This window comes from Vanellus vanellus (assembly GCF_965231255.1).
Source record: "Vanellus vanellus genome assembly, chromosome: Z".
NCBI classification, from domain to species: domain Eukaryota; kingdom Metazoa; phylum Chordata; class Aves; order Charadriiformes; family Charadriidae; genus Vanellus; species Vanellus vanellus.
The window spans coordinates 74,161,370-74,181,098 of NC_138908.1; the positions used below are offsets into that span (position 1 = coordinate 74,161,370).

Below are 19,729 nucleotides of genomic sequence, written 5' to 3' on the forward strand. Positions count from 1 at the left end.
TTGCGATGTTACAATGAATATAAACATAAACTTGTTTTGTCAAATATATTAAGACTGATTATAGCCCTAACAGAAAAATATTTTTGTGGCAGAGACTGGGAAACTTTTGCAGTTGAGTGCCAAATCATCATCAGTGACAGCATCTGATTTGTCACAGCCTCGGCATCAAACACAAGCACACACAGCATCTCCAAGAAAGAAGCTCTCTTCTTTCTATTTTCCTGCCCTCCCTCCATCTTCCCTCTCTTCCTTCCCCATTCTGCCATGCTCTTTCTTTCATATTCTTTTCACCATCAGTTACTTTCCTTCTTCCTTATTTTGTGTTTCAATTTCTTAAACATTTATCTCGCGTCTGCCCCTCTGTGGTTCTACTTATTCCTCCATAAATATTTGCTTGTGCTTCTCCTACCCTACCACCACGTTCATCCTTTTTTATCTTTTCCCTAGCCCCCCTCTCACACACATCTTGTCCTACCACATGGCACAAATGCATATCGTCTTCAGATCAGATCATATCTAGGCTCTTCCCAAGGCCCCCATTCCTTTTGGCACTCTCGACAACGGTGGGAATGACACGGCCTCTTTACTGATTGCACTTGCAGCACTGCCCAGAGTACGTGTCATCAAATATGGCCCTGGGGCTAGAGAGCATTTACTGGCCTGCCTCCTGCAAAGAGATTTTCTTTTCTTTACAACCATTCATGAAACCAGGTGGACTAGTGCATAGCAGACAATCTGCAGGCAAACTGGCAAGTCATTGTAAAGAAATCGAATTTCCTCTGATCTGCGAATCGGATACCTTATATGTGCAGATAGGAAGTTGATACAGTCTGCAAAACATTTATTTGGCAATGAAACTGTTAAAGTATACACTGTGTTTGCAGGGTCTTCAGATGCTGAGTTCACTCTGTACATGTTTGTTTACACAGCAAAACAGGAGCTGTGTGCAACAGAGTTGGAAAAGTCACAATGTGTGGATGCAAATAACCATACAGGCAGAAATACACATCTTATAGAGGAAGAGAACAAACGATGACAGGCAGCTCAAGCTCTTGCTACACTTACTCATGATACATTTCTTTTCATGAGCTGGGGCTGAATGCAGGATTCTGAGCAATACAAAGGAAACCACAAGTAGATTTAATGATGATTATATGCTCCAGATGAATGTTACAAATGTGTAACACATATATTGGTGGTATCTATTGCATTAATGCTCTGTCTTTCTATCTATACACATACATAACCCAATAGCACTGTATTGTATGATATACCTTTCATCTTCGTACGTAATGGATGGCACATGTCCCACTAGCAGGAAAAAATACTAAGCCGTAAGTATGCTATGCGTGCTTGTTCTTAATGTAAGATTTATGATTTATTGATGGCTTTTATTTGCCCCTGTTCAAAACAGAGACCACTGAACAGTGGACAGTATATAAAAATGCCCCCCTCCCTTTTCTTTTGCTTTCATGCATGAGAAATGATTGTACAAAGGGTCACGGTCCATCTTTAATTCATCCCTCTAACATGCTGATTGCACTACTTTCACTCAGGATTCTCCTATTTTGTTTGTAGCCACTTTAACAAGTTTGTGTCTTTACAGTTTTTAAACTTGCAGGGTTGGCACTATGCAAATCTTGTTAAGGGTTTTTTCTTTTGCGTTGTTTTTTTTATTTATTTTTTCCTGTTTTTCCAGCCTTTTCTCAGAATAAGTATAATAAACTGTGTGCATTGCAGGGATATTCATGTGAGCACACTGAACTTGCAGTATTTATGTACACTGAGGTAAACAAGTTCTAACTGTTCCTTGTTTAGACTTCATCTCCTTTTTGGGTGTCCCTACTTCTTCTCTGGTCCTTAATTTCACAAGATTGGTTTTCAGGATCTAAACAATAATAGCTAACTTAACAGGGAATAATTTTGTGTTTACACATATCTACTCTCTTCGGCTAATTAACTCGACCTGTCTAACCCCCATGCAGATAACTCTGTGTGTTTGTTTTTAAAATGCATATTTTTTTTTCAGTTTGCAGCTGTCAATTTTATTGTTCTCTTTTGGGAAGCAATAAATATACCTTATAATGACAAAAGACGGGTGGTATATCCTCTGCTAGGTCTAAAGCAGATCGTTGCCTGTCAGACAAGTGTTATTTCCCCTTCGCTGCTGGTGCTGTTTGGTCTTGGGTTTGGCGGTTTGTTTTGTTTGTTTTGGTTTTGGTTTTTTTTTTTTTTTTTTTTTTTTTTGCATCGAAACCCTGTTGCGAAGGTCAGTAAGGCGCCGGGGAGGAGAGCCAGCCCCTCGGAAGGAAAACCGGGCAGTGCTTTCCGCACAGCGATATTCAAAGTTGGTGAGACATTAAAGACGTCGCTGCGAGCCGTGTAAGGGCGAGGGTGGCAGTAATGAATGCCTAATTGCCTGGGAGGGAAGGCGCCTTCGCTCGGCCAGGAAGAGCCCTCTGCACGGCAGCTGGTGCCGCTCGCACCGGGAGGGTGTGCAGCTCTCCCCGCCGCCTTTGGCTCCCCGCTTCGGCCCCGGGGCGCGGAGCGGCGCGGTGCGGCGCGGAGAGGGCAGCGCCGTCCCGCCGGCCGGGGAGCCGAGCGGAGCGGCGCGGTGCGGAGCGGCGCGGTGCGGAGCGGAACGGAGCGGATCCACCCGCTTTCTGCCGCCCGGCGAGGAGCCGCGGCCCCTGGGTACCCTGCGGGGGTTCCCCGGTGCCCCCCGGCCGGGGCGAGTGGGCAGGGAGCGGGCAGCCCCCTCCCGAGCCGCCGCCTTCCGCAGCTGCCGCGACCCCGACAGCACCGGCCGGCCTCGGCTGCTGCTTGTGCTGTTGTTGTTATTGTTAATGTTGTTGATGATGAGGACGTTATTAATTATTGGGGGGTGAGGGGGAGGTGTCCGTGCTTTTTTCTTTCCAAAGCCACACTCCAGAGCTGGGGGTCTGGGCTGTTTTCCCGAAGAAGCGACCATTGTCGTAGCACTGAGCCGGGACGCTGCTCGAGGTTAATTCCGGCGAAGAAATTTCCAGTGGGAACGAGCCTGTTTACGAGGGGGTAGGAGGATGGTGCCCCCCACGCACACTCCTGGCAAGACAGACTCGGGGGCGACAGAGTGATCCCACTGCTCCTCATCCCCCCTCTCCCTCCAGTTTGTCCCCCGACGTGGGCCGGGCGCCCTTTGGGGCAGCGCGGGCCCAGGCTCGGCTCCTTGTTTTCCCCTTCCTATCCCCTAAAAGCCCCCCACGGCCCCCACGGCCCACGGGGAGAAAGAAAGGGCCCGATCCCCTGCAACGGCACCCCCTCCAGAGCCGGGACTGGAAAGCGGGCCTTAAACTCCCTCCCTACCCAGAGATTTCTGTTCACCCCGGAGACAAAATCGCCGCTGTATTTCCTGTCCTCGAACACTTCCTGACACGGGGAAGATAACAAAGGGGAAAGTTTAAAGCAATAAATATCCCCGACCCGCCTCGGCCCCCGTGTGCGCCCGCGTCTGCCTCTGCTTGAGGCCAGGCGGCACTCGGCTGAGGAGAAATTGCGCTTTTCCAGTCCTGTTCCGGACCCCTCGGCCCGACCCTGCGCTCTGCCACCTTCTTAACACCTTTGGAGGATTTTGCTCCCTTCCAGAATTTGGGGGAGCCAAAGACCCTTGCTCTCCTGCCTGCACTCCCCGTTACAGCGTGCCCAATTCTGACCGGCTTAGAGCGGGGCCGGTGCCGCTGGCCGGTCCTGCGACAGAGTTAGTGCACTCCGAGAAGGCTCTAGGAGGGAAAGGATGCCTTTTTTTTTTTTCTTTTTTCTTTTCTTTTTTTTTTCTTTTTTTTTTTTTTTTTAAGCGGTAGCGCGATTTAATAAGCCAAATTGTATTATTAAAGCCACGAAGGTTTCCTGGGCGCGCAGAAGCCCACTGACAGGTTTTCTCGTGTTTTGATAGATTTAGTGCTGTTACGGTACACCTCTGCCTCGCATGCAGTAGCTAAGACTTGAAGATTAGAGATCGCACACCTCTAGATGAGTCAAAGCCTACACCCCGGAGCAGCTAATACATTTCGTGATTGATTTCCCCGCTGCGTTGTTTCCCGTTTCAGCCTTGTGCGAACCCCTTTCCCCTCTCGGCACATCGCACAGGATCAGCCGTGATCTCCTCGCCGCATCCCGCAAGGCAGCGAGGAGAAACCTGAACCTCTGGGACCCCAAACCCAGACTCTTCTTGCAAAGCATCTTTCTGACCCAAAGCTCCTCAAGAAAAGTTCTAATCCGGAGCTGACCGAAGGAGCCCCTCTGCGTGCCCGGCTGGCGAGGCTGCGCTGAGCCGCCGCGATGCCGTGGGATAAAAACAGCCCTCCAAACCGGAGTCGGGGTCGCTGGAGGAAGAAGGGGGGGGGGGGGGGGGGGGGGGGGAGGCACGGACGGGACCTCGCTGCCTCCCGCGGAAAGGTCCCCGAGTCTGAGCTCCGGGACGGTGACCGCCACGGGCCGCGGCGGGGCGGATGGGGAGCCCCCCGCTGCCCCGTTCGCGCCCGGGTCTCGGCGGCCGCAGCCCGGTAACTGCCCCAGCCCTGGCCGGCAAGGGCATCTCAGCCAGCCCCTAATGCCGCCTCCCTTCCGAAAACAGCACTACCTTGTTAATCCTTTCCCAAAACGGATTCTTTTTTTTTCATCCTCTTCCCCCCCCCCCCCCCCCCGCCCCCCGAAAGCCACCCTAATATTCGCTGCTAAGCAAACTCAAGACCGAATTTATAGTTGTTGTTTACGGGACAGAGAGGGTTAATCGCCGCTGTCGGTTTGGGGGTTGGGTTAGTTTTGGGGGTGTTTTTTCTCCCCCCTTCCCTTACTTCGAATGCATATAATCTTATTTGAGCCCCTCAACGTGATGAAAGCTATTGATTGCTGTGTAGAGCCACGGACTTTCAGCAGGCTCCCACAGTCCCCCCCCCAAAAGTAAATAAATAAGAAAAAGGGGGGGACGGGGGGAGGCACAACAAGGAAAAAAACAAAATTAACATATGTTTTCGGAAGTGTCTCAAATGTGTACAAATCTTGGTTTATGTCTTCCCGTTCACGTGTATATTGATATCATAAAAGATAAATCCTTCAGCAGGGTTTTTCTCTAAATACTTTATTCATTGAAACTGGCAGTTCCACTCATTATTCCACTCCCTTAAACCCGGTTCTGATGCTGGCTAAATATAGAGCTTCGCCTTCCTGGGAACGCGAATCGAATACACAGTAAGCAAATCAGTAGCACAGGAGGGGGAAAAAAACCTTGATCAAAGCCCTCCTTTTCTTCCCAATCCTGGTTTGTTGGGGCGGAGACAGGTTTCTCGCTTATTGCACATCATTTGCAAAGATCAAGCTTAAAATGCAAGCACCTCTCCCAGAAGTAGTAGTTAAAACCCCAAAAGTTAGGGGGTGGGGGTTAAGAGAATTAAAACCAGACTGAGTTATTTTCAAACTAAGGTGTAAGGGTGGAACATAAGATGCCTTATTTGAGAGCTAGGAGGGGCGTATCTCAATCAGGCCAAATTTTTAAAAGAAGTACAAACATCCATGGGGAAAAAATGCATAGGACGCAGTACGGGGAAGCATCTTCCCCGTTTCATCCTCTCTCATAAAATCCACGGATTTTTTTCTCAGGCATTGGGATGACTTTTTTTTTTTTTAATTACTCGGATCTTTTCCAGCTCGCAGCCCGCGAGGTCACCCAGGGAGGGGGCGGACGGGAGGGGGGGCGGACGGGGAGTCTTAGCATGCCCCTTGCGGGGGGAGAGAGGACGATATTTGCAGAATACCAGGCGGAAAGGCACAAAAGGTCCAAAACGCGCCCACCGCGCGGGGCCGCGGCCGGTCGCCCCTCGGCCAGCAGAGGTCGCCGCGCTGCCCGCCGCACCGCCCGCGCGCTGCCTGCGCGCTGCCTGCGCGCCCCGGTGCGGGCAGAGGCCGGCTGGGGACCGGGAGGGGGGAGGGACGGTCCCCCGCGGAGGGCCACCAGGGTGCCGCCGCCGCGCAACGCCAAGGCGCCGCAAACGCACACCGCGGCCCCGCGGGGGAGGCGGCCGCGCCGAGCCGAGGGGGAGGGAGGGGGGGGGGGAGGGAGGGCTGCGGGGTCCGCGGGTGGCTGCGGGGAGGTGGGGGTGACGGCGATGCTCCCCCGGCCAGGGTCAGCGGCACACAGGGGCGACACGGCAGCCCGAGTCGATATAAGTGAAATTGGCCATTGCTAAAGGTTTGCCCCAAACACGTGCCAAGCGGTCCGAAGCTGCCAGCATCAGTAGCAATTCCTGATAATTGCTTTTTGGTTAAGTCAGCTAACAGACAGAATTATGAAGTATACATATATCTAGTCTCTCTCATATATATATGCATGTACATAAACACCCCCACGTATATGTATATCGCCAATTTATTGGGTGTAGAAGTGATCACCTAGCAGAGCTGCATTTCCCACTGTTTATTTAAACGTCGAATATGTAAAGTAACTGTGTGTGTGTTTACAACCGTATCTTTACCTCCTGACACTATCTTGAGATCACTTCAAGACAGCTTAGTTATCTCTACAAGTGGCAACGTTGGGTCCCACTTCTCGTTTGAAATAAAGCTGGAGGGTGTGTTTGCTCCCTCGGCTTCGGAAAGGAAAACAACTTGCAAACTAAGTTAGGACTCCGAGGAGGTCCCTTGTTTAGTAACTGTCTCAGCAGCAAACACGAGTTTTAGAACTTTTTCTTGACTGTTTCATTGCAACCAGCTTTCCCCGCGGGAAGATATTCCGCGTGAATACGGCTTTGCCTCTCTTTACCCAAATTCTGCTGCCTTAAAAAAAAAATAGGACTTTGGAAAAAATCTATTTTCCTGATGAGTAGTGATTGGAGGGCACTTATGCACTACGTTGATGAGGGCGGTGTAACAGCCCATATGGAACAGAACACAAAAATGGGATTTAAACAAACTCAAAGGGGACGTTGAAGATGGGGGGGGGGGGGGGGAACGAGACGGAATATTCAGACAGGTTTGGGGTGGACACGCTCGGGAGCGGGTACCGTTTCGCGCACAGGCTAAAGGGAAGGCACCCCGCAGCCTAAGCGGAGCCTGCCCTTTGAAAAAGACACACAAAGAAATCCGTGCCCACGGGGAAGTTGCATTTTGCCTGGTTTGGGAAGCTTTCAGATAACCGCCGGATAAAGCCTGTAGCCCCGCGGGGGCGGGTTCCGGGCGAGGCGGGCTGCGGGGCGCCGTGCGCGGGGGCGCAGCCGGGGGCGCGGGTACCGCACCTCACCGCGCCCGCCGGCGGATCCCGGGTCCGGGCTCCCCACATCGCCTGCAGGGAGCAGCCCCACAGAGCCGCGCAAACGGAGGGGTCGGCGGCTTCTCCCTCCTTTTTTTCCCTTTTTTTTTTTTTTTTTTTTTAAATAGGAATTTTAAGGGACTCTCCGCGGGGAAAGGCAGAAGTTCTTCACTTTTCTCCGCGAACCTCCATTCCCGGTCAACCTACGAAACCATCTAAACACAGGATGCGTTTCTATGTACAGATTGGGGGGGGGGGGGGGGGGGGGGGGGGAGGATCTAAAAAGGATTGGAAAACATAAATAGAATGGAGGGAGTGTTGAGAGACAATTTAAGGTAAATATTTGTACCTTCTTCGATCTTGTGTTTAACAGAAATACACGAAGGTTTTATCCGCGACTTTATGAGAGAAGGAGGCTGGAGGACAAACATAAACAGTCCCCTGTCGTGGCCGGGGCCATACCCAGCCCGCCCTGCCCTGCCCTGCCCTGCCCTCCCCGCTCCGGGCAGCTTCGCCCGGGCGAACCGAGATAAACGCTCGGAAAGGAAATAGGTGGATTAACACCACCCCCCCTACCCCCCCCATACATATATATATATATCTATACATATATATATGGAAGTGGTAAATACGGGACGGCGAGCCCGGGAGGGGGAAGGGGTGGAGGAGCCCGAGCGGGGCCGGGAAGGAAAATGAAAGGTGTGACGGGAGATAAGCGGCGGGGACGGAGCGGAGCGACAAGAAGAAAGTATAAAGGGAAATACAAATGAGGAGCGAGGAAAAGTTGCCTCCGAGAGCCGGAGCCGGGGCCGCCGCGCCGCCAGACGCTGAAATATGATAATCAGAACAGCTGCGCCGCGCCGCCCGCAGCCAATGGGCGCCGCGCAGGCGTGACGTCCCCGCGCATGACGTCAGGCCAATGGCGAGCGGGCTGAGTTGGGAGCAGAGAAGTTTGAGTAAGAGATAAGGGCGAGGCGAGTTGCCCGAGCCGCCAGCGCCCAGTCCGGCACCGCCGCGCCGCCGCACCGCACCGCACCGCGCCGTTCCCGCACCGCACCCGCACCGCACCCGCACCGCACCGCTCCGCTCCGCGCGGCCGGACCCCGGCGCCGCGCACCGCACCGCGCCTCTCCGCGCACCCCCTTCTCTCTCCGCAGTCCTGACAGTATCTCTCACGCCGGTGGTGTTTTGTTTTGCTTTGCCTTTTTTTTTCTCTTTTCATTTCGAGTCTCTATTTTTTTTCTTTTGTTATTACTACTTCTACTTGGTTTTTTTTAAATTTTTTATTTTTATTTTTAGCGACAGCTTTCAAACCTACTTTGGGGTCTTAAAACGAAACCGTACACCATTTCACTGTGGACATTACACCCTCTTACAGATATGGGAGACATGGGAGACCCACCAAAAAGTAAGGCGGAATTTTTACCGTTGTTGGAATAAATGTGCTGTCTATTGTATTCGTCTCAGGCAGGCGAGCTGCTAAAGAGCTGAACTTCATTTGAATGGTAGAGAAGGTGCCTTTGTTGCCATGCCTGCATGCTTGCTGTGTTTTAACCTCGTATGTAGCCTTGTATGTTAATAGCCTGGGGTCCTGCTCTCTTTTAAAGTTTGGGGAGCAGACAGGATTTTAACGGGATCTCCAACTACGGAGCCTTAAATTCTTCTCTTTCTAAACTGCGGTGAGGATCTCTGACTATGCAGCACCTAGTCCAGGGGAATTAGCATTACACTTGCAAAAGAGAGCAAGTGACAGCCGTAATGATGCTTGTTCTTGCTAGCAGCCTCGAGTCCTCTCTTCCGTGGCAAAGGGCTGAATGGGAAGCGCACCCAGCCACGAGTTCATCTTTTCCAGTCAGAGCCTCTTAAAAAAATGAAATCAAACATATAGACGCTCTCCCCATAAGGCAAGGAATTAAAACAAGCAAACTATAAAATAATAATAATTAAAAAAAAAAACAAACAAACAACGAGGGAGTTTGGAGTTTTGATTCCGTGCAAGGCTTGTGAAATGAGGACCTTCATCCCGAAGACTGTTCACATCTGCATTTTAGCATATGTTCCGCCTCCTTCCTAAACGAGGCAAGGTTTTGATGGCACACTTCAATTACCATCCAAAAGTGTAATACTCTTTAAAGAAAAAAAAAATAAAAAACAACACTCCCAGAGTACGCCCTATAAGGGAACGACACTAAAAGTGTGTTTATCTCTGTAGGAGAGTAAACGGTTAGTCAATCATGTATTTATTTTCATTTCAGAAAAACGCCTGATTTCCCTATGCGTTGGTTGCGGCAATCAAATTCACGATCAGTATATTCTGAGGGTTTCTCCGGATTTGGAATGGCATGCGGCGTGTTTGAAGTGTGCAGAGTGTAATCAGTATTTGGACGAGACCTGTACGTGCTTTGTTAGGGATGGCAAAACCTACTGTAAAAGAGATTATATCAGGTACGCCATTTACGTTTTTTAATTCTTCGGTGAGATTTCTCTCTCTCTCTTTTTTTTTTTTTTTTTTTTTTTTAATTAACTTTATAAATCTGACGGAGGCAGGAAGAAGAAAAATTGTGAGAAAGAGGGTGAAAAGACAATTGGTATGTTTCTAAGTTATTTCCCCATAGATAGACGGGAGAGTAAAAAAGTTAGAGTCGTCAAGTTTTTTATTCCACAGATTCAAATGCAAATTTCTGTATAAACAAAACAGCATTCGGGAACAGCTAGCGACTGTGTGAGACCCTCCTGAGGATTTTGGCAATGAATGCATCGCGTGATTCTAACAAAGTGAGAAATCGTAGGTAATGGAGAATATTTTCAATAGTGTAGATATTATAAGCAATATGGAACTGATCGCTTTTTAACACAACCTGAGAAGCGCATCTCTCTGTGCTTTTGCAAAGTCATAATGGCTTTCATAAGAAAGGCACTTCAAGCATGTGTGCCGTAAAAATGAATACACCGGGGGAGAAAACAAAACAAAACAACAAAAATCCAAATAAACCCCAAAACTATATAAACTAGGCCTATCGAAAAACAAAAAAAGCAAAAGAACTAAAACAAAACTGAGTTTTCCTTCAGAATGAAGGATCCTTTTATGAGGAGGTTAAAACCTAGACCGAAACGTTTCTTCGCTAAAATAAATGACATTTAATCTTTTTAAATATTAACCCCTTTGGTGATATCTGACTGCCTTTTCTTTCTTATCTTATCTGTACTGATGAATTAGACAGAGCAGATCAAATTGCCCATCATCTGTTCACGAACAATTGGGTATATTTAGATAATGGAACCGCTTCCTTCCTCACATTAAAATCTGGTAACTGATAAAATGTGAGAGTTGCCAATCCTGACACTACAGAGAAACCAAACCAGGAATTTCGAGTGTGTTTATTATTTGTGCTCCTGGGTCATGCTGATCCGATTCAGTGTCGTCTACTGGCTCTGCCAAACCAGAACTTTGTGTGACATTGAGGTACGGACAGTATTTTTTTTTTACTGAAAGTTTTAGGAGCAAGTGCCTACCTAGCCACCTAAGATATCTTTTCTTGTTTCTTTGTAATTCTGAATTGAAATAAAGCACTTGGGTCTTTCCTTCTCCAATGCACAATTCCTTCAAGCCATGTTGTGAGATTATTCTCAAAGTTTTACCATGGCGAAAAACAGCCCATTCCTCCCTCCCCTCCTCCCCGTCTTTACTCCGAAACGCAGTTTGGAGCCGTGCCTTTAAATGTTGTCCTTTCACTAATTTCAAACGAAAGGAAAACGTTTGGGCTGAGGTGTGCTCAGTTACCTCCTGCTAGAACTCAGCGGTCGAAATTTAAACAACAACATCAAAATGCAGCTCTTTTAAGTTAATACGGAATACATTTAATTTGCTAGAATTTTAAAAGGAAGATGTACGTTATGTGCAAGTCGACTTTGAATTAGACCGTGAGCCAATCTATTATTGTCAGACATGTGGGCAACCCCCCCCCTCAACTTTTGTATCTATAGATGCATACACTTTGCGATCGCTCTGTTCCTTTGCCGTTTAACTGGGGTGGGGTTTTTTTCGGATTTTTTCTTCTCAAAACCTTATGATTCGGAAATACGTAGCTCTGAACATAGGATTAATACACCTCTATAGGCATAGCAGCTAAAGATGTGTGTAAATAAACATCTCTACCCACAAATATACATCACAGACTGTATCTCTAAGGAAGTGGACTGGTGAGGAAATGTGCGGGGATGAATATTAGTTCGGCTTTAGGAACAGCTTTTACAGTTCTGTGGACCGCGTGCGTGCATATGTGTGTGTATCCGTACATTTGCGGGAGGATGTTAATATTACTTAATACCGGGGAGGCTGGCTAAGGAGCGCTCTGTGGGAGCCGCCAGACTGTGCAGTTTTAGACACCCGAGTTGGAGCCTTTTCTCATGTTCATATACTGATGGATGAACTGTCCCTCTCTCCTCCACGGGAGACGAGGAACCCGCCACCCGCTCCAGCGTGTAACCCCAGAAACCCTTTATTTGCCGTGTGTTAGTGGAGAAGTTGTCCTTTCGCTCCTGAGGGAGGGTTTGAGCCCCGGCTCAAGGTGGGAGCGCCAGCGGGAGAGGGGGACGGGGCAGGAGGCTGAGGCAGGGGCGGGCTGCGGAGCCAAGGCACCCAAAATGCCTTTTAGTAGGGGGCGAGGGAGGGGAGTTACACTACTCTATATGTGAGTGTGTATATATATAAGGGGAGGGGGGAGGTGTATGCCTATATTGTTGCATAAAGTGAACCTGGTGAGAGAGGATAAGGGACCACCCCTGCCGCGTCCCAGAGGCTTGAGCTGCCGGCAGCCTGGGCACGCATCAAACCACTCCCTGAGTGGTTTCCACCAAAAAAAAAAAAAATTCCACCAAAAAAAAAAAATTCCACCAAAAAAAAAATCCACCAACTATGGTTGGTGGCACGTTTGTACGTGGGGAGTGGATGGCAGCTTCGCCAGCCTCGCCTTACCCCGGTGTGCTCGGAGGGTCCGGTTGAGACCCGGGCCAGGCTAGGTCAGGTCCCCGCTCCGTGAGGGAGGGAGAGGGCAGGGGCGGCCCCTCGCCTGCTGCAGCCCGGGCGCTGGGGCAGGATGGAGAGGTCGGCATCTCCCAAGGAAGGAAGGGGGTAGCTTTTTTGTTTCTCTCCCTGTTTCTCCTTCTACCTCCGCCGCCCCTTCCCTCCCCCATCTCCTTGCCCGCCGGTGTGTCCGGGTCCCCACCGCCTTTTACGGCGTGAAGATCAGGGTGCCGGTAGCAAACGAATCCGTTTTATTCCTTTCCTCTTCTGTATTTTCAAGACTTGTTTAACTAGCGGACTGCGTGTGGCGCGTCCACGCGGGTCCGGGGGGGGGGGGGGGGTGTCTTCCCACCAGCGGGAGTGAAAACATCTTTCTTTCTTTTTCCCCTTCCTTTCTTCACCCCCCACCCCCCGTCCTTCCCCTCCCCCCTCTCCTGCTCTCCCTCCTTCCCTCCCTTCTCCTTCTGTCTGGGCTGGGCCCTGCTCAGGTTATACGGCATCAAGTGCGCCAAGTGCAGCATCGGCTTCAGCAAGAATGACTTCGTGATGCGCGCCCGCGCCAAGGTGTACCACATCGAGTGTTTCCGCTGCGTGGCCTGCAGCCGCCAGCTCATCCCCGGCGATGAATTCGCGCTGCGGGAGGACGGCCTCTTCTGCCGGGCGGACCACGACGTGGTGGAGCGGGCCAGCCTGGGCGCCGGGGACCCCCTCAGCCCCCTGCACCCCGCCCGGCCGCTGCAGATGGCAGGTACCGCCCGCACCCGGCGCCGCGGAAGCCCGCGGAGCTCGGCACCGCCCGCCCCGGCTCCGGGCCGGGGGTCGGGGGAGGGACCGCTGTTTGCAGCGGGTCCCGCGCCCCCGCGGAAAGGCGGCCCCGAGCGTGCGCGGCGCGTCCCACGCCCGGGGCTGCCGCGGGTCCGGCTGCTGGCAGAAACGCCCGCGGACGCGCTACGCGTGAGGCGGAGACACCTGCGCAAAGGTCCGCACCCCCGCAGCCTGCGCCCCTCCTGCTCCCACCGCGCACCGGGCGCAGGAGTCGTGTGTCGTCCCCCCCCGTCCCCCCCCCCGTCCACCCCCGTCCACCCCTCCGAGGCCGGGGCAGCCGGGACCGTCAGTCGGAGAGGGACGAGCTGCTGCAGGGAGCAGGGCTGCGGCCGGGCTCAGAGCCCTCTGCCTCCGCAGCGTGTGGAAAAGCTGTTCTAAGCACTGGTGGAAAGCGGGGACCGAAAAGAGATAGACTTCATAACTACAGGCGAGCTCTTAGGCTGTAATTTAAAACTGTCAACAAGTTAATCTTCGATAATTGCCTTTTAAAGTGACTCTGCCTTCCTGAAACGTTTTATGTGATTTGATGAGAATTTCGTCTTAAAACTCAGCATTGTAACTTCAGAGTCGCCCCACCTTACAACTTCACTTGCACTTTTCGTTCTCCACGGGTGCATCAGATACTCAGAGACGCTTGGTTTTAGGAAGGGACACGTCTCTGGGGCAAACTAGGGTAGACAATACAAGGTTGGCCGGCGTTATTGCTGTACAAGAAACTGTAGCTCGAAAGGTTATTTACAAACACAGCTATGTTTAAACGGGCTCGTTTCCCGCTTCTGAGCTGTTTTCAGCTCATATATATATATATATATACAGGGAGAAATAATCCCATAGCTGATCATGGCAGAATTCTAGAGAGGTTGTGCGTGCTCCCTATAGCGTGTTTGTGCATGTTTCCGAAGGGCATATTGTGTCGGCAGGTACAATACTGCTAATATTTGAAGCCTTCGTTATTGTCTGCATTGTATTTGCTGATGTGTTGTTATAATCAGAAAATTTGGAACCCGACTGTACAAAAGCAAGCACTTCTGAACACTAGCTAGCCAGGGTTTTAGCAAAAAAAAAAAAAAGAAAAAAAAAAGAAAAAAAAAAGGTAGTGTTTTTATTTTTCCCTTGACTGGGTCAAATTACATCTAGATAGCTACAGCTACACAATACACAGAAGAATAGCAGAATCATCACACGGATACTTTTAGCTCTTGATGTGACGCTACCCGTAGGGTTGCTTTTCTTGGCGGTTTCCACGAGTTGCTAGGCTTGTTCCCCTTCTAAAGAATTGGCGAAACATTCATATTTTTTAAGAATTCATCAAAAGTCGACATTAATTCCCCTAGCACCTCTGCTTTCTAAGATAGACCCACGTCTTTCGAGCTCTGGGTTACGGGGCTCTCACGGGATTTTCCTCCACGGTCACGATGCAGCGGATTTGGCTTGTTTTGCTTCGATGTGGAAGCATCAAACTGCCGGGAGCTGTTTCACGTTATCGGGGCTTCTGGCTAAACTGAGCTAGATCCAGTATACAAGAAGCAGACCCGAATTATGATTAATTTAAGAAGTATTTTCCGGCCAAAAATCTGTTTTGGTGATTTGTCAGGAAATAAATACATAAAACCCTCCCCCTCCTTTTCTAGCGCACGCACACCTAAGCGAACTCGCCCTTGTCAAGCCTCATACAGGTTCAAGCTTCTGTCATTAAGGGGTTTAGGGGGGTGGTTTGTTTTTGCAAATTAATTATCTGTGGAGTCAGAAATGTCAGTCCTGTCACTCCACCAGCGCATAAAGCAGAGGAGGCTGCAGGAGCTCCGATAGATCTGACTGCTTGAATGGCCTTTGAAAGCGGGTTCATCACCCCCGACTCCCTCCTCCCCCTGTCCCACCAGCTTAGATTCAGAGCCTCCGAAGACTCCCTGCTTCCTACTCACGGGGATCTTGTTCCTCCCTTCCCCTTCTCTTACAGCAGAACCTATCTCTGCCAGACAGCCGGCTCTGCGACCCCACGTCCACAAGCAGCCCGAGAAGACCACCCGAGTCCGGACGGTCCTTAATGAAAAACAGCTTCACACCTTGAGGACCTGCTACGCTGCCAACCCCAGACCTGACGCCCTCATGAAAGAGCAACTGGTAGAAATGACTGGCCTCAGCCCGAGGGTCATCAGGGTTTGGTTTCAAAACAAGCGGTGCAAGGACAAAAAAAGGAGCATTATGATGAAGCAACTTCAGCAGCAGCAACCCAATGACAAAACTGTAAGTGGCTTCAGCGTCTGACCGTGCTTCCCAAGGAGAAACGCCTGGGCTATGTCCAGCCCGGCCAGCCTCTGGGGTCGGTTTTGACGCTTTTGATTTTGTGGGAGCTCCCCTAAAACAAAGAAAATGATAACTATTATCTGCTTGTTTCTGCTGTCAGTGCAATTACAAGAGACCGTAGTGAGAAGCCGATATCGGCTGCACAAGACAACACGTCTTTTTGTGGGGCTAAAGATACGCAGTGGATTAGACTAACTTCTCTGCAGCATGCATTGGGACCTGCAGAGCTTATGGGATGTAATAAATCCAGCCTTGTGTAATATTTATATTGCAAATGCAAAGGACTCCTTGAGGGGAAAACGACGCTTTCGCCCTCTTCAATGGTTTTACACAGGAGTAAACCCAGAAGTAAAACCTATGAGTTAAGAGGAAATTTGATGCCTTTCTTAGCACTTTGTATACTACAACGTGTATGTGTGTGTTTGTCAGTGCCCTTACTGTAGGAAAAGACAAATGCAATGCAAACTTTTTGGAATTACCGTCGTGTTTACAGGTTACATAACATATATATAGTTCTCACGCAGAAATATATTGAGTTCTTGTCCGCGGATATATGCAGGTGTGATGCAAACAAGCGGAAAGCGCTGGATTCAGCACAGCAAACTGTCCGTCCCCATTTTAAGCCAACTTTTTTTTTTTTCTGTTGTTGTTAGTCCACTTGAAGAAGAGTCTGTTATTCTCCCTGTTTATACTGACTGACCTGAGAATGACTATTAATTCATAAGGCTTCCTAGTTAAGTGGAATTTAAGGAGTTTCATTTTACCCTGTTGGAATGCAATAAAACACGATGTTATTAACTCGCCTGAACAATCTATTCGTCGAGGCTTGGAGTTATTTTGTACACAGTGCCTGCACCACAGGGTGTACGGGGAGGGCTTTTTTTTTTTTTTTTAATTTTTTTTTTTTTGAAAAAGCGCGGTACTGACGTACCCCAGGTTTGCCGTGCAATGGACATACCATCCAGTTAAGGTCACGCAGAACAAAACCAGCCGGGATGCGACATAGAAAGGCAGCATGATTAACCGTTTCTTGTGCCGCGCAGTGCATCGGCAGCCAAGATACAGAGTGCTGGTGTTTAAGAAAGATTGGGGCAGAGAGGGTATGCCGTGAGAGAAATAGGATTAAAGGGGAAGAAAGTAAACTTCCACTGTGAAAAATGCAGCGGGTAGAAACAGGCTGACCTAGAGCAGAATAGAGCAAGACATTCACAGCAGATTAACAAAGCAAATATAAGCGACTGTATAGATAAGATAGAAGGCAGTTTATTGACTCAGCGCTTATATACAATAAAGTTAACCAAGCTCATTAACATTTTTTGCTGGGCTGTTTACAGAATATCCAGGGGATGACAGGAACTCCGATGGTGGCTGCTAGTCCGGAGAGACATGACGGTGGTTTACAGGCGAACCCGGTGGAGGTGCAGAGTTACCAGCCGCCCTGGAAAGTACTGAGTGACTTCGCATTGCAGAGTGACATAGACCAACCTGCTTTTCAGCAACTAGTAAGTGTCGGTTCCCAGCCGGAGCAGGCCAGCCTGTACCCGGGGCAGAGCAATGGGGGATTCCCTAAACGGGCCGGATGTCCTCCGAGAGATGAGCTACCCAGACGAGCCGGGTTTTCCTGAAATTGCAAGGTGGGCATGATAGCACTTTGTAAATGCGGCGAACGGAATTGGTTTACTAGGTGTTGGTGCAAAATCGACCTCAGTGCACAGCAGAGCTCTTGCCGAGTCGAGTGGCCATGCATAAAGGCCCGACCCAGGTCCGCACACTCCTGAAAACTGAAAGCACCTCTATCCAGAGAACTAAAACATTCTTCACGTGTCTTTTGTACACTTGTGAAAGCAGTTTCTCAAATTCGCCCCACCCCCCTTCGGGTCAATTTTGCTTTTATGCATTAGGGTGGATTTTAAATATATGATTGCAATGTCGGCCTGTGCCCTTGTTTTGTCACACAAACATGAATAGCCTAATTAAATTTTTGAAGTCCTAGTTTTGAGAATACGTCTCTAGATATAACTTTATGTATCTCTATACACAGACAAATATATACATATATATAGCTTACATTAAACTTTGTGCTTTGGAAAGGGGATTGTTAGTACATATTCACGTGAAAACTTCAAACAATATAATAAACTGCCTTAAGCCGAAAGAAAACAGACCTTTTAGAATAAATTCTGTTCTTAACTTACTTCCTTATGCCTACGTCATTTGGCAGCTCATATGGGACCATATCATCTACAATACTTAGGCCCAACAAGGTGAATTAAGGACAGAAGTTCAGCCTTAACTCAATTTCCTGGCCTAAGTGTGTTAAAACCAGATCTTTAAAATAATAAGGTACGTTGTGTATGGTTTTTCAGTGATTCAAAACAATACATAATGATGAAAAATGAATGTGTAGACCCTTTTTTGGTCTGTTGGGCATTTTTTTCGACATGAAGCAATGGAAGACGAAGGTTTGTAGCTGTGTCTAGAAATATTTTCAGACCTTTTCAGTTTAGTATCATGGTCTCTTGCAGGATCGCTTTTCTTTTGCCCAGTGGCAGGCTGCAGCGCGTTTCTCTCTCCTGGCACACTGTGCTCGCTCGGGAAGCTGTAGCACAGCAGCAGGGCTGTTTGCATCATCTTACCTTTAGAGCCACCACCGGTTTTCCTGCTTTAATCAAGCTGTCAAACAGACACAAGAAAAATTGATCTCCTTCAGCTGCCTTACTTACTGTGCCTTAACAGAACAGGAGACTTTAAAAACCTTTGATGCAGTGAGGTTTTGTATGAGCTAGTTTTAAAAAAAAAAAAAAAAAACAAACAAATGCAGAATGGAAGGTGGATAGCCCAAATACACACACGCATATAGGTAGATAGATCATTATATAGACAGATGAATATTGATACATATTGGACATAGTGTCTGATACTGAAAAGACTTAAAAAAAAAAGGTGGATAGAACAGACAGTTCATCGACCTTTCAAGGCACGTCTCTAATCTGGAAAGGGCCTTAATCACAGGATCGGCCAGCTAAATAGGTGCCAAAGAAATGCTTTTGGATTAGCAAAGCTCCACCCTTCAAATCATGCCCTTTCCCAACACTACTCCTAAACTAACGGGAGCGGCGGGGCACGTTAGCATGAAGTGTGACCTTTTTTATCAAATTGACTCTCCTTAAAAAGAGATAGCACCCGCTTCAAATCACAAATGAAAGAAAATGGCTTGTTTCAAATGCCTTCTGCTCCTGGATGCTCCTTCCAGGTTTATTTTCGTATGTGCACAAAAGGGGAAAAAAGTAACCTTGCAGTTTCGTGTCAAAAAAACACATGCACTCTTAAATAATTGACTAGAACATCCTGTTGGGATTGCCACTCCTGCAAGACAAGGAAGAAGGTTTCATTAACAAGTTTGTTTATTTGCTTGGGTTTTCAGTCTTTTTTTATTATTTTTTTGTTGTTGTTGTTTCTGTTTTTAACCTGCTTTTTTCGATAATTTGGCCGAAGACCTGAAGAAGATTCCTTTGAAGCTAATGGGGAAGCTGAACAAAGCGACAGTGACATTGCCTCTCGTGGAGATGTATCAGGCCGTTTGGCTGCATGCCTGTGTATTTGTTTTTGTGTTCTTCTTTGCCTTTGCCTGCTACTTTTCTTTGATTGTTACAGTTGTAACAACACTTCTTTGTCTTATTTTTCTTTTTTTTTCTTTTTTTTTTTCTTTTTTGGCAGGTTAATTTTTCAGAAGGAGGACCCGGTTCCAATTCTACTGGAAGTGAAGTAGCATCAATGTCCTCTCAGCTGCCAGATACGCCCAACAGCATGGTAGCCAGTCCTATTGAGGCATGAGGAACATTCATTCAGATTTCTGTTGATGTTGTTTCTGCCCTTACCCCCACCCCTGCTGGAGAGAGTGGGAAAGTGATCACGTTGGAACTCCGAAATTTAGGGGGAAAAAGTATTTAACAACCCTGTAATGAACCTAGCAAGGAACCACTCCATGAATTGAACGGAGTCATGTTTGAAACGACAAGGTAATATGGTAGCAACACTGTGAAGACAATCATGGGATCTTACTAGAATAAACATTAAAAAAAAAAAAAAAAAAGAAAAAAAAGAAACCCCGCGCTATTCAATGATCAGAGGAGGATCGAAAAGAGACGTTTTCAAAACGTTAAGGATTTGTACTCTGGATCTCAAAAAAAAAAAAAAGAAAAAAAAAGAAAAAAATCTTTACATTTGACTGCACATCTTAGGGAGAAACCAAGGTAGAGGGGCTTTCTATCCAGTCCCTCCCAATCCGAATGGTGCTG

General features: G+C 48.5%; 1 protein-coding gene across 1 annotated transcript; it reads left to right on the plus strand.

Annotated features, from left to right (window-relative positions):
- Nucleotides 1-8,659: 8,659 nt before the first annotated feature.
- On the plus strand, nucleotides 8,660-19,265 carry ISL1 (ISL LIM homeobox 1; the record flags this gene model as incomplete). Its single annotated transcript, XM_082497534.1, has 6 exons — nucleotides 8,660-8,687; nucleotides 9,535-9,724; nucleotides 12,791-13,050; nucleotides 15,085-15,371; nucleotides 16,766-16,933; nucleotides 19,149-19,265. 6 exons carry the CDS (start codon nucleotides 8,660-8,662, stop codon nucleotides 19,263-19,265), a joined length of 1,050 nt encoding a protein of 349 aa, XP_082353660.1.
- Nucleotides 19,266-19,729: the final 464 nt, after the last annotated feature.